Source organism: Zea mays, chromosome 6, assembly GCF_902167145.1.
Source record: "Zea mays cultivar B73 chromosome 6, Zm-B73-REFERENCE-NAM-5.0, whole genome shotgun sequence".
Taxonomy (NCBI): domain Eukaryota; kingdom Viridiplantae; phylum Streptophyta; class Magnoliopsida; order Poales; family Poaceae; genus Zea; species Zea mays.
Window position 1 is genome coordinate 94,048,268 of NC_050101.1, and position 13,600 is coordinate 94,061,867.

Here is a 13,600-nt window from a genome sequence, read left to right on the forward strand (position 1 = left end):
TTCTTAGCACAATTAGGAGAATTGGCCGATACCGAAGCATTCCGTGTACGTTTATTTTCATTGTCTTTAATAGGGACTGCATTCACATGGTATGCCACGCTCCCTCCTGATTCCATTTTGTCATGGGGAGAATTAGAACAAAAATTTCATGAACATTTCTTCTCTGGCGATTACGAGCTAGATTTAGTAGACTTAGTGGCCCTACGACAAGAAAAGGATGAATCGGTTAATGATTACATCCGGAGATTCCGGCATACGAGAAACCGATGTTTTCAAATTCATTTAACAGATAAACAACTGGCAGGGATAGCCTTTGATGGATTGTGCTATTATTTAAAAGAGAAATTAGAAGGCATCCAGTTATTTACGCTAGCACAATTACATCAGAAAGCTTTGGCTTGTGAAAGCCGAAGCAAAGAACTAGTCAAAACGGTTCATCATAATGTCCATATAGTAGAACACAATCAAGGTAGTTCGGACGATGAACCAAAGGAAGTTTACACTGCCGAAATAGTTTGGCCTGAGCAGGCCAAACCTTCGGCTTGCTCCTCCTTGCAGTCAGTTCAAAAGAAACGGCAGGAGAAGGTTAAGGTTACATTTAATATCGGCAAATGTGATAAGATATTCGATGAATTACTAAAAAATGGTAACATTAATATCGATTATACCATTCCACTCGCCGACAAAATAAAGCATCGCGCATATTGCAAGTGGCACAACTCATTTTCCCATGCCACGAATGATTGTAATGTGTTCCGACGACAAATCCAATCGGCCATTGACGAGGGATGATTGAAATTTCAGGACGACACGGAGCCCTTCCCAATGAATATGATCGACTTCAAGGGTAAAAGGGTCCTAATTTGGCCCAGCACAGTCGATAAGGGCAAAGACAAAGAAGTCATCATCGGCCACGCACGAGAGGCCGATGGAAACAACAAAATTTCTTTTAGGAAAGTGGTGGCCGAGAAGACTCCTGATGGAGGGGAGACACTGAAGGTGACCATCACAAACTTCGGCATTGGAGAGCAAGCGCAGACAAGGGGACATGCACGAGAACCCATACTACGCATCGCGGACGTTCCGGTTCCTAGGCGCGGACGGTCCGTAACATCACCAGACGGTCCAGAGCGTTCCCGCGGACAGTCCGGCAACGCCGAAGAGCCACGACGACCACATACCTTCAAACCACGACGACCAAAAATAGGTACGTGGAAAACTAACACGTTCAAGGCAACTGGTCGGTTGGTAAAATCCAGCCCGACCTTGATCAATTATTGTCTAAATATGTGAAAAAGAAGGCCGGCCCCAGCAACCGGCCACCAAAATGACCTCGCTTACCCACCCAGGAGCGACAGCAGGTTAGGCCGATTGGACCACCTCACCAATCGGAAAAAACGGGAGGTCATAATGTTCAATTAAGACCTAACGTACCTGCATGGACACCTCCACCCCCATATCCACCTATGACGTATCCATACACATACATACCTCCGCCATATGTCCCAAATCAAATGTGGGGCATGCCACCATACCCATTTGGGATGCCACAGTACCCCGCGTGGGGGGCACCCCAAACATCTGTATTCAATAGGTTGACATCTCTAGTACAAGACCGATTGAGAACCCCTCAATCTAGTCCACGAGCACAGGCCCATCAAGATTGCCGAACAACTCGGCCCCAAAGGCTGACTAATCCGGCAGGGGGGCATACAGCTACAACCTCCAACAGTATGATAAAAGGAGACGTCATTAAAATAGGAACGATAGATGTCGTCGTACAACAAAATAACAAAGGGCCGATGATTTTTGGTGAATCGACCAACACAAACAAAGAAGAAGGTACGACTGTCAACAGAACAGCCGGTCCAAAATATTCCATGCCCCGATGGTGCCCATCGGGATTGACACGATCGCAAAAGCGAAAATTACAGCGCCTCGGAGCAAAGGAGAATCAGGAAAAGGAGACGGAAAGAATATTCAATGACACGCATCTGTAGTATCCGCCACCACAAAAGAGATGGAGACCAAAGGCCGTTGAGAAAAATCAAACGGCCACAAAGATAGAAAATAAAACGACAACTGTGCAGCTCTCTGCAGGTATGGTAGACTGTCCGGCTATAAAGGTCGGATCATCTGCACAGGACGTGGACCGTCCGACCCCTGAGGCCGAACCATCCGCACTACACCAAGACACCTCCAACGATGTACCGACACCCATGGAGGAAGATGACCTGCAAGAAGAAGACCTGGTCAACTACGGAGCTACGCCAGAACACTTAGAAAATCAGGAAAAGCAAGGTGACGAATTGGTCAGGATCAGTATGACGCTCGACGGTGTTGGGATTGATAGTTCGATTAAAGCTAAAGGGGTCACGTCCGTTGAGTCAACCATCGAGACCAAGGCCACTGCGTACCATCCTAGTAAGTGGCAAAATGCCTAATAAAACCGATGTGATCACATCGAGTTAGTTGCTTTTGGTTCGCTCAGCTCCACCAAAAGGCAGGGGGCATATGTTTAGCACTAAAGTGAGCTGGCGGACGGTCCGGCCCTGAGGCCGGACGGTCCGCGGTCCGGACGGTCCGCACCTGTGGGCCAGACGGTCCGCGTGTGCGTAGAGCAGTTTAGGGTTCCGAGTTTTGTGCTACGGTTGTTAGCTAGATTCACGAAATTAGCTCAGAAATTAGTTTGTAAAGGGTCCAGCCCCCCTCCTCTATAAATAGAGAGGTATAAGGCCGATTTGTAATCATCAATCGAATCAATAACACTTCTATTTCGCATTTATTTCCTAGGAGTAGTTCTAGTTTAGCCTTCCAATCCCCAAATTCTTTGCTTCTCTTCGACTCTACGTCGATTAGAGGAGTCTAAGTCGGCCTACCCGAGCCTAGACAACTCCTAGGATCTCTCCTCCCCGACGGGATCCCTCCCGGGAGCGAGATCCAGGCGCCGCCGGCGATCTTCCGTCACCCCTGCGCACGCGCGGACCGTCCGGCCGTCAGGCAGGGAACTGTAGCCCTATGCGAGGTCGCGGACCGTCCGGCCCCTGGCCGCGGACCGTCCGCGCCTGTGTAGAGAGCACCGCCGTTGGTTCTTGTTGAGTGTTTGGCACCCCAAAAAGGTGTCAACACAAACAAAAGGTACATCACAAATATCACATATATACATCACAGATATCATCACAGACATAAATATCCAACACAAACATTAATATACAAGTTCTCAACACAAACAGTATCAACACAAATTCAGAAGTATCAACACAAGTTCAGAAGTATCAATACATAAGTCTCAAGCTCTGACATAAGTATTCAACATAAGTTTTGCCGAACGCCGCCTTCGCCGAGTGTTCGGCACTCGGCAAAGACATCTTTGCCGAGTGTATTTCTGTGCCGAGAGTCCTACACTCGGTAAACGAGCTCGTTACCCAGAGCAGAACTTTGTCGAGCGCCGCACTCGGCAAAGGCTTCTTTGCCGAGTGCCCGACAAAAAACACTCGGCAAAGCGCCGAGCACTCAGCAAAGGCTCGGATTCCGGTAGTGAGAGACTAAACTTTACTCTTCTGTTTAAAAGTGATTGGTACCATTAAAACACCTGAAAAAAAGACTATGATATACTTCAGCTAATAATCACCCTTCTCACGCTCGTACCTAGACAGTATAATAATGAAAGAGGGGCATAGACGGTTAGGCATGTTTGGTTCGTGGCTAACTGTGTCACATTTGGACTAAGGTTAGTCGTTTGAATTAAAGAACTAATCTTAGACATAAAAAGTTAGATAAATTATGGTAAATTAGACAGTGAACCAAACAAGCCCTTAGTCTCTTTTAGGGTGTGTTTTGTTGGGCTTTGAGCTATAAAATAAAAAAAAAGCTCAAAAGTTTGGTGAAATTGGTTGAGGCTATTGGATTCACAGACGAGTGAACGAAACGGTATTTTCCACTTATCAGTGGTAAGTGGGTAGTATTTGTATAGTTCTCTCACCTAAAAGCTGTTAAAAGCAGGTTCAGAGATGCTTTCAAATTTCCACTGCCATAAATATTGTCGTCTTTGGAAGAAGGAAAAAATGTTGGCTAAAATGAGGCCTTTGATTTGGTTTTTGGGAGGCCACAGTCAAAAGCCAAACTAAACACATTCTAGTTACCTTTTTTTAGGCTAGCTAGGGACTAAAATATATGCGTTTGTCAATCTAGGTGATGTTTGGTTCTCCATAGATTTTGATTTGAGAGAAGATGCATATAATGCACAAAACTCAATACAAAATTATATTATCAAGTTGTGTTGAGATTGTAAGATTGTGTCACAAGACTCAATACAAAACTCGATCAGACCATGTTTAGTTAATAATGAGATTATAGAACGAGATTCTAAGAAGAGAAGGACAGTTGCAATGAGTGAGTAGCATACTAGCATCGCATTGCATTGCATTGGGAACATAGGCCACCTGGTACTGCAACCGTTGAGTCGGATTCTAGTGCATCATCCTGCACTGCATGCATCATGCAGGCCCTGGTCTGGTCTCTGGTCAGGACTCTAGTACATTCTAGTACCAGAGGGACCTGGTCACGTATGTAGGGCGGCGGACCAAATACTTTCTATGGGCCATTGATATATGGAGATGCAGGCTGCAGCACAAAGCAATGGGCACACCGCACACGCTTGTATGTGTAGATTAACTAGTAATTAATTAACTATCCTCGGTAAACAGTAAACTCTTTTTAGACTTGCATGATCTTGCAGGGTAAGTTCGTAGTCTTCTATATGTCTTTCTTTCATGAGGTGTTGATCATCTCGATCACCGCTTTGTCCCGTTCCAGCTTCCCTTTTTATATATTCAGCCTTGCCATGCATGGTCTTTAATGGAGGCTAGGCCACGACACTTGAGTTGCCATCACTCATTGACACTGCTACATATATACATGTGGACGGAGTGAGTCATCAAAAGATTTATTTTTTGCTATCTGCTTCTTTGACTTGTTTACGGTTGTGACGGAGTTGTGTGCGTGACACCCTCTCTTTATGACCGATCGAGGACGGAGTTGTCCTTATGATTGCTAGCTAGCTGCTTTTGTGATCTCAGCGGTTTTGGTCGTCATGTTTGTCGCGCATCATTTCTTCTGCGTTTGTCCAAGCATATGTCTTCAAACTCGTCAGTCTTTTTTCGTCTTATTTGTACGTAGTATATAATAATATAACATAGAATATAGCAGGTAGGAGTAGGTGCTTTGCTTGTGACGTGTGTAGGTTTCTTCCATGCTTTCCATGTTCCTACATAGGAATATACTATATATGAAATGTTAAGCATATATACTGCACTACTGCACGCCCGTATAGTTCATAAATTGTTAAATATAGAAACTAAAACACTGTATTTATTAATTTAGAAACTAAAATGAAACAAAATAGATAGACTAAAAAGTAGTTTTTAGAAACCAAACACCCTATAGTCTAACGAACTATTTGAATGTAATAGGGCTAATAGTTAATTGACTAAAAAAATTACTAGTGTAATTAGCTAGTTAATTTTGCAAAAAGTAGTAAATAGTATTAGCTACACTGTTTGGATGATTTAGCAGCTAACTATTAGCTCTAATACATTCAAATATGGTCCTCTAAGAACTGCTCATATAGAGAGGGAACAATAATATACTAGGTTTATTAAAGAGGGGGAACACACATTGGCATATCCGTGTGAGATAATAACGAATCAAAAGCTATGAGGAGGAATGAACAAGAAGCAGCATTATTGCACTCTACTTTTAGGCCGGCATTGCATATGGACAAAAGGAAGATAAACATGCATGCATACGGACCGCGTCCTTTTCCGTACGGGCAGATTGTGTTGCAGCTTGACGGAGACCACCATTTGTGTTTGTGTATGTGTGTGACTGTGACAGCTGCTGGTCCGTTCACTGTAGTGTAGTGTAGCTCCATATATCTCTCCCTGCAAGAAGACAAAGGGCCTCTTTGGTTCGGCTTTTTTCTGACCAGCTTTTCTGAAAATCCGGCTGTGAGGAGAATCTGGCTGTGGGGAGAATCTGAGTATAATTACAATTACATGTGGAGGAAGATAAAGTTGTTCGTAGGGCTCAGGATCTAGAAAGTGACGGATTCCTACTATTACAACGACTCAACCGATTATGTGTTTATGTTGATTTTGGATGGTTTTTGGCCCAACGAATTTTATAGAAGCTGGCTGAAAAGCTGAGCGTTTGTTAGTCCGCAGCAGCTTTTGGTGGCCAGAAGCTGCCAGAAGCCGAAACAAACAGGACCAAAGGCACCCCATCGGTGACCAGCCTCACATATTCCTTGTGACATTGCTAAGCTAACTGCTATGGATTCTGCTCTCTCTCTCTCTCCAGCTACCGGACGGTCGAAGAGCAAGTTGCACGCGTCTCTCTCGAAAGACACATCTACGAATGGTCTTCTAGTTGGGTACTCAGTGCCTACTCAGCTGTTGGCATTCTACACTAGTCTTCTGTACAAGTTTGGGCCCAGATCAGCCCGTGAACCAGAAGCAAGTGCAATGCAACAGACTAGAAGGCTTACAAGAAAGCCCATTCAAAACAAAGTACTTTGTGGACCAGAAACTGGGGAGTAGCGACGATGTCAACTTTAGCGCCACGTTGACAAAAGGTCTTTGTCCCACGGATGATGGATTCAAAATCGGCGAGGAACAAATGACACTTGAATTTTTTGAGCAAACCATATGATTTCGCCATCACGATGATCTTCACACGTACTCTACAAAAAGCTATGACAACAACAGCTAGCCGCGCGACATCACAAAACACCAATCAGGGCCATCTATATATAATCGACGAGAGAGAGGCTTTAAATTAGAAGCGAATACACAGTTCGCGTCCATTTTAGTGTCGTCTCGTGTTTGAGCCCCGTATCGTGACACCGTGCAAAAATTTGGTGAACCCAAGAAAGTTAAGCTTGCCGTCGGACTTTCTGATCCAGTCTTGCACGATGGAGTAGTGAGTCGGGGCGAGGCTTAGTTCCTACACACGATCAAACATGTCACGATCAGCGTTGCTGAAGGCGTTTGAGCCGACGAGGGAGGAGGGATAGGCACATGCACATCCGCTCGCTACGTACCTGCGCCAACTCCTCCACAGATATAACTCGGTTGCCCTCCTGTTCGAAGTGCTGAAAAGCCGTTCCAGCGATTTCTTCCCAGCTTTCCAAAGCCTCCAGCTGGTACGGGCTGATTGCTGCCGCACAGAATTCTTCCAAGTCCATCTTTCTGTACGCAAGCGGGTCCAACTGAGACACAAGCATGTGAAGGGGGTCAGCAACTCCAACCATCAAATACAATTAACTGCTATCGCTGTATAATCACGACATCGGCTCAAAACTGGGCGTAGGGCATTAATTGTTCAACATTACAATTGAAGACAATATACGGAAACGATGTCCCTGCAGACAGATATGATGAGCATCACTGTGTAATCCTTTGCTTAGGGTCACAGCGACGAACCCTTACCGCGTGCAAAAACTCAAGAACCCTTGATTCTCTCATAGCATCAGTTACGTATCTCGTCAGAGCCTGGTCACACACCACGCGAGTTCAGGAGTTAGAACATCAACATAATGCGACATGAGCAAGCGTTCTGCTTTTTGACATGTCTCCATATTTTGACGAGGCAGGCAAATCAGCAAACAACAAATAACGCACCGTCCGAAAGTTGTCGAGCGATACGAGCCCGTCTCTGGGCTCGAGCAGCTTAAACTGCAATCTAAGATACAACAGTTCATCCTCCCTTAAAGCCTTAGATAGTGCCTGTGACAAAGAAAGATGTTGGGTTACTACATCAATGAGTGGTTACTTTGCTGCTTGACGGTTACACCACAATTTGCCACTACGCTATTGCCAAATTTTGACCTAGGACTTCTGTAGGAATCCATAGTAGTTTTGAAGCACTAGTATGACCAATAAAAGTAACATCCAACATCAGTCACTCATAATAAATTGAAAAGGTACTGGATCACAAAGTAAAATAAAATATAAACACCTTAAAAGACATGGCAAAGGCACAACTAGAAACATACACCACTCATGAGCCCATTTTCTATAACTTCTACTGTTGGGAGGGTTAAACAGCCATCATGTGGCCTTTTTTACCACATCCAGCACGTGTACATTTATCAATTGCACATTCCTGTATCAGCAAAGGCTGATAAAGAATAGAAAGAATGTTTATAAATAAATACAGAAAAGGCCATGAAGTCCGTACTGTACCTTTAATGCCAAACGTTTAAGAGGAGTAGCACGAAGATATTGCTTAACTAATCTGAAAACGAGTATGTCCAATGGAATTTGCCTTTGTTCATCTCGTAACCAAGGGTGAGCTGCAAGCAGATAAGGGAAAAGTAAATTCCATCTTTGCCATTATCGTGTCATATAATGTGTTTAATAGCAGTTCCTAAAATAGATGTTAATAAAATCTGCTTAAAGTACAAAAAGGCGAAGTGGGATAATGTGATGTCACAATCACGAGGCAACACAAAATATGCAAATGTGACGACTTACTCAGTGCTTGGACAGCAGTCATTCTTTTACGGTAATCCTTGTTCAGAAATCTCTTCACAAAATCCTTAGCTTCAGCCGATACTGAAGGCCATGGTGAATCGTCAAAGTTGGGATCAGCCCTTAATACAGACCGAAAGATCCCAGATTCTGTCCTTGCCCAAAATGGCCGACTGCCACAGAGCAGAATGTATGTTATGACACCTATACTCCAAATGTCTGCTTCCATACTGTACGATCTGTGTAGAACCTCTGGAGCGACATAATATGCGCTTCCAACAATATCATTGAGCCTTTCATCTGCAATATGTAGCACAGAACATATAAGATTAAGTATAAGATTGAGTTAATGAATGAGCAAAAGAAATGGTTAACTGTAAATAATGATAGTGTCTTCCAAGTTCCAAACATAAAGAAAGATGCAAAAACAAAGTCAACACACAGGATGATCCTAGCATGTATGCACAAGCTAAACAATTAAAATGCAAGACTAATAAGCAAATCATCAAAATGCAGCCTATGACAAACATCTGTTTGTACAGCATAAGAGCTAACTGGGGCACACTATGAAGTATGAACAAAGGTATGGAAAAGCAAAACCATAATAAAATGCACATCCGGTTCAAACTTGCGTAATGAAATCCTCGAGACTGAGTATACAGCAAAAAATATCCTGAAACTAACACTGTATTGCCTGATTTCTGTTGTAAGAAGTTCACCTAAACCCAGGTTTTATTAGCAATCAATGTTTTTAAGCTGCTGACTGACTAACTGAGAAATGTACTTTTGAACAAAGTAATGACTTTTAATTACAAGAGCAGAAATAACCATGTGAGCCGTGTAAAAGAGATAAATATTAGTACATTACCTGGTCTAATAAAATCAGACAGACCAAAGTCAATTAACTTCATAGGAGCACTTTCATCTCTTGTTGCGAAAAGAAAATTCTGTGCCAATGAAATATAGCAACTACGTCACAAAGGCAGCCTAGCTTTCAAAACAAGCATTATTGCTGTCAATTAAATACAAAAAACAGCAAGTGCTATTGAATAAGATGGCAGAACTAACCCCAGTCAAACACCTACTGAAGTACTGAACTGCACATATATGCAAGCCATAAACGAAGTGGTTCAAGCATACCTCTGGCTTCAAATCACGATGAACTACTCCCTGAAGATGACAGAAGGACACTACACTCAAAATCTGTACAACGATAGCTTTGGCATCTTCTTCTGTATATCTCCCGCCTCTTCAATAGTTCAAGTTTGCATCCTTGGTAAGCATTAACAAGAGGTACTGCTACTCGGCTACTATAGATGAATATACTGTGTTGGAAAAAGTACCTAGCCAAAATTCTATCTAGCAACTCTCCACCTTCACATAATCTGTTCAAAAGGAAAAAAATGAAGAAATTAGCACCTGATAGGTATTACTATTACGTTAGTTTCATTGAAGACCATTTATGCACCATGCTAGATACTACTATACTGTGTACACAAAAGGATATGATTAGCAGTGAGTGATCTAAGGAAATGCACAAGCATGGAGGATCTGTTTTAAAGTGTGCTAGCAGAAGACAGATAAAATGTTGTATCTAAAGAAGCCTAATCTAGTAAGGGAGTGTTTGTTTGGGATTATAATCTGCCCAGATTTTATAATCCAACAAATTTTGAACTAGGCAAATTATAATCTCAAACAAAACACCCCTAATTCTGAATTATAAGTCTATAAATTCACATACAAAAGGTTACAAAAAACATACTCCATGACAATGTAGACATTGAGGGCGTCCTCACATGCATCATAGAATTTGACGAGATTATTGTGCCCTGATAGAGCTTTCAAAATCTTGACTTCCCTACGAACATCTTCAATGGAAATGGCTGTCGTCATCTACCAAAACCAAAAGATGATATTTCATTTGAGTCAGAAGTAGAGGCAATGTTTACATCATCCAAAGAAAGAACAAATGTAAGTATTATACATTTACATGGTCAAAACTTTAAGACAAGAAAACATCACAACATATATCGAGATAATAATCAAGGCAACAGATATTTACAGAGTAAATTTCTTATATCACAGAATTGTTGGCAAGAATTCGTGATTTCCTTTTTCCCAAGCAGATGTGGATGAGACTACGAAATTTAGTGGTGGTGTTCTGGGAACATCATGACCCCATAAAAATCGACCAAATGCTACATCAGTTAATCTTTAAATTTATAGAAGCCATTGTTTTCAGATCGTCCGACTAATCGCGATTAGTCGGGCTGATCAGTACTCAGTGCTCGATAAGGGGGTTCGATTCGATCAGGTGATCTGATCATCCATATCGTCCGACTAGTCGGCGATATGTAGCGATTAGTCGTCTGGTTAGCAATCAGTCACGTTAATTACTCAGGTTCAGAGTTTCATACTTTAGTTAAGACTTCAAACTTCAGTTGTATGATGATCTCATATAGGTGTTGCCTTCTTAGTCATGGTCTAGTAAGTTGTAGAATTGCAGTTTCATAATTTCATATAGAATTGTTGCTGGAGATGTACTGCTGTTTTGGACTATTCAAGTATTCATATTGCTGTTTTGGACTAATTTAAGTATTCATACTGCTGTTTTGGACTATTTATACTGCTGCCTTGTCTATACGTGTGCTTGTTTTGAGCAAGTCTCTATACTATATAAGTAAATATCTATATATATAGTGCTATATATGTCCTGGAAATACATAGGACGATCAATGGACAATTAGGGTCGATCAGCGGCGACTAATCGCCCTGATTGTCGCCTAATCGCGACTAATCGTTTGATCGCCCAGTGGCATCGATCAGACGATCAGGCGATCTGAAAACAATGATAGAAGCTATTAAATTATCAGCTGTTTGATCTAGTCAACAAGTCCAATATTGTTCCTTCATGAAGAAGAATACTACTAAGAATGATGCAATGTAAGACATTCTTATTTTGTTTCATTTATGCGATGCTATCCCCTATGGAGCTTGGGCACCTTCATCAAATCTAGGCTCCTAAGGCAAATTGCAATGCGTTAATAGAACAATCACAATCAGTTAGGTTTTCCTAAAGTTCCACTGGATCCAGCTGGAAAATGCAGACCTTTGTTCACCAAACAAGAAGGTGGGAATGAAAGAGTAGATCAGGATATGCACTGTATTGTTTATCATTAATTAACAACGGACAAGAATTGGGTAATTCGCCAATAATTTCAATCACTGTACTATTCGGCATCCTAAAGTTCCTACAAGCATTCCTTTCTCAAAACATAAGATTAGCATGATTTCCAGCATCAGCTGAACCTGCTGAGAACTGTCAAACCCCCTACTCAGTGTCACAACCAAGAAACTAGGACAATTTACTCTCACCAGCCAAACTATCTAGCGGAGCAACTGGAGACATGTTATCGGGATTGAACAATGGAACAGTAAATATATTAAGCTTTCATGGCGCAACCCTACTGTTTGAAAAGTCAAAAAAATCCTAAAACCACACAAAAAAAGAGAAGATATTGCGCTAGACAACATATTGCTAAAATACAACTGGTCAAGTACCATGCAAGATCCTAGGATTTCCTATGTTACTTCCTACAAAAAGCCGCCAATGCCAAACAACTTAAGAGCAAAGTTCCAAAATTGAAATAGGAAGTCCCAAAAGTATCCTTCAGTAGGCAAAATCCGGACCATTTTTGTTTGGTTCCTGGGGACTAATTTTTAATCACTCCATTTTGTTCCATTTTAGTCACTAAATTAACAACTACGGAGTTTTAGTTTCCGTGTTTGTTAATTTAGAGACAAATGAAATAAAATGGAGTAAAAATTAGTAAACCAAAGCCCCTTAACCACCAAGGTTTCGGTTCGGCGCGAACACATGCCGGTTACCTCGACAGATAGAGGTACTATTTGAAATTTCAAAATATTCCAAAAAGGTGGAATTTGACATGAGGAGTGCACCCCCCCCCCCCCCCCCCCCCCCCAACGAGCAAAGCTTTGAGTACCTTAGCTTTGGAGATGATCTTGACGGCGACGGCATGGCCCTTGTACTCGCCCTTCTTGACCAGGGCGGAGCAGGTGTGGCCAAAGTGTCCCCTCCCGACCTCCTTCCCGAGGTCGTACTTGGCCCCGAAGTTGTTGGCGAAGCCGAACGTCTTGTCCAACGGGCGCTCGGCCTCGGCGGAGTCGGCGGCGACGCCGGCGCCGCCCTCCTCCGGTATGGTGCCCTCCTTGGGCTTGCCCCCGCCGAGGCGCTTGGCGAGAGTGGCCTTGATGTGCTTGGCGGGCGAGGGCGGCGGGAAGGGCCGCTTGAAGAACCTGCGGGGCGTGGACCTGGCAGGCGACGGCGACACGCCCGCGGGGAGCGGGCTGGCCCCGCCGGCGGGGTACGGGCTGGGCCAGGCGGTCGTCGCCGCCTGGTGGTGCACCGGCGTGGCCGATCCGGACTTGCGGCGCCCGGGCGTGGCGGGCTGCGGCGGCGGCGCGCCGTTGGCCGGCAGCGGGGACGGCGGCGCGACCGCGTGGGCGTGGTCGTCGTGGTCCGCCCGCCGCGACGACGCGCCGCCTGCCTTCCCGTAGCACTGCCCCATCGCGGGCGGGCCGCTAGGGTTAGGGTTTAGGTTCCGGCCCTCCGCGCCGCCGCGGGTGCGAGCGTGAGGCAGGGCAGGGCAGGCGGGTTGTTGCGTCGTCCGTCGGGAATGGAAGGGGAAGCAGGGGAGAAAGAGAAAGAGAGAGCAGGAAGCGGGCGAGAGAGGGGGAGGAGGTGGCGTCCGTTATTTCTCTCGCCTCGCCTCGGTTACAGTTACAGGCTACAGCGCGGCAGCTGAGAGGAGAGAGAGGGGCAGGGCGCCGGGCCGGGTCGGGTCCCAGGGAGGCGACCGTGAAATCACCAACTGCATTTCCAAATTTTTCTTTTTGCCCTTTTCCATTCTTTCACCCGAAAACGGCTTTCTGACCGGTGGTCCCCGGGCGGCGCAGGTCCACCTGCCATCCACTCACCCCCACCTGCCCGCGCCACCACGGCATGCGTGGGAAACCGGCGCGGGTGACGTCAGTCCGCTTGAAGA

At 44.4% G+C, this 13,600-nt stretch overlaps 1 protein-coding gene across 1 annotated transcript; it reads right to left on the minus strand.

Annotated features, from left to right (window-relative positions):
- Window positions 1-6,679: 6,679 nt before the first annotated feature.
- Window positions 6,680-13,262, minus strand: LOC542225 (calcium dependent protein kinase13). Its single transcript, NM_001111835.2, has 11 exons — window positions 12,539-13,262; window positions 10,297-10,427; window positions 9,878-9,919; window positions 9,675-9,783; window positions 9,403-9,481; window positions 8,538-8,834; window positions 8,247-8,356; window positions 7,683-7,787; window positions 7,491-7,553; window positions 7,103-7,270; window positions 6,680-7,005 (listed from the first exon to the last, which is right to left on the minus strand). Exons 1-11 carry the CDS (start codon window positions 13,121-13,123, stop codon window positions 6,868-6,870), a joined length of 1,827 nt encoding a protein of 608 aa, NP_001105305.2. The 5' UTR covers window positions 13,124-13,262; the 3' UTR covers window positions 6,680-6,867.
- Window positions 13,263-13,600: the final 338 nt, after the last annotated feature.

Coding starts and splice junctions, on each gene's coding strand:
- LOC542225 (NM_001111835.2), bottom strand. CDS start 13,123: ATGGGGCAGTGCTACGGGAAGGCAGGCGGCGCGTCGTCGCGGCGGGCG. Junction 8,835..9,402: donor GTCTGATTTTATTAGACCAG/GTAATGTACTAA, acceptor TACATATTGCAG/ATGAAAGGCTCAATGATATT. Junction 7,006..7,102: donor CTGTGGAGGAGTTGGCGCAG/GTACGTAGCGAG, acceptor GATCGTGTGTAG/GAACTAAGCCTCGCCCCGAC.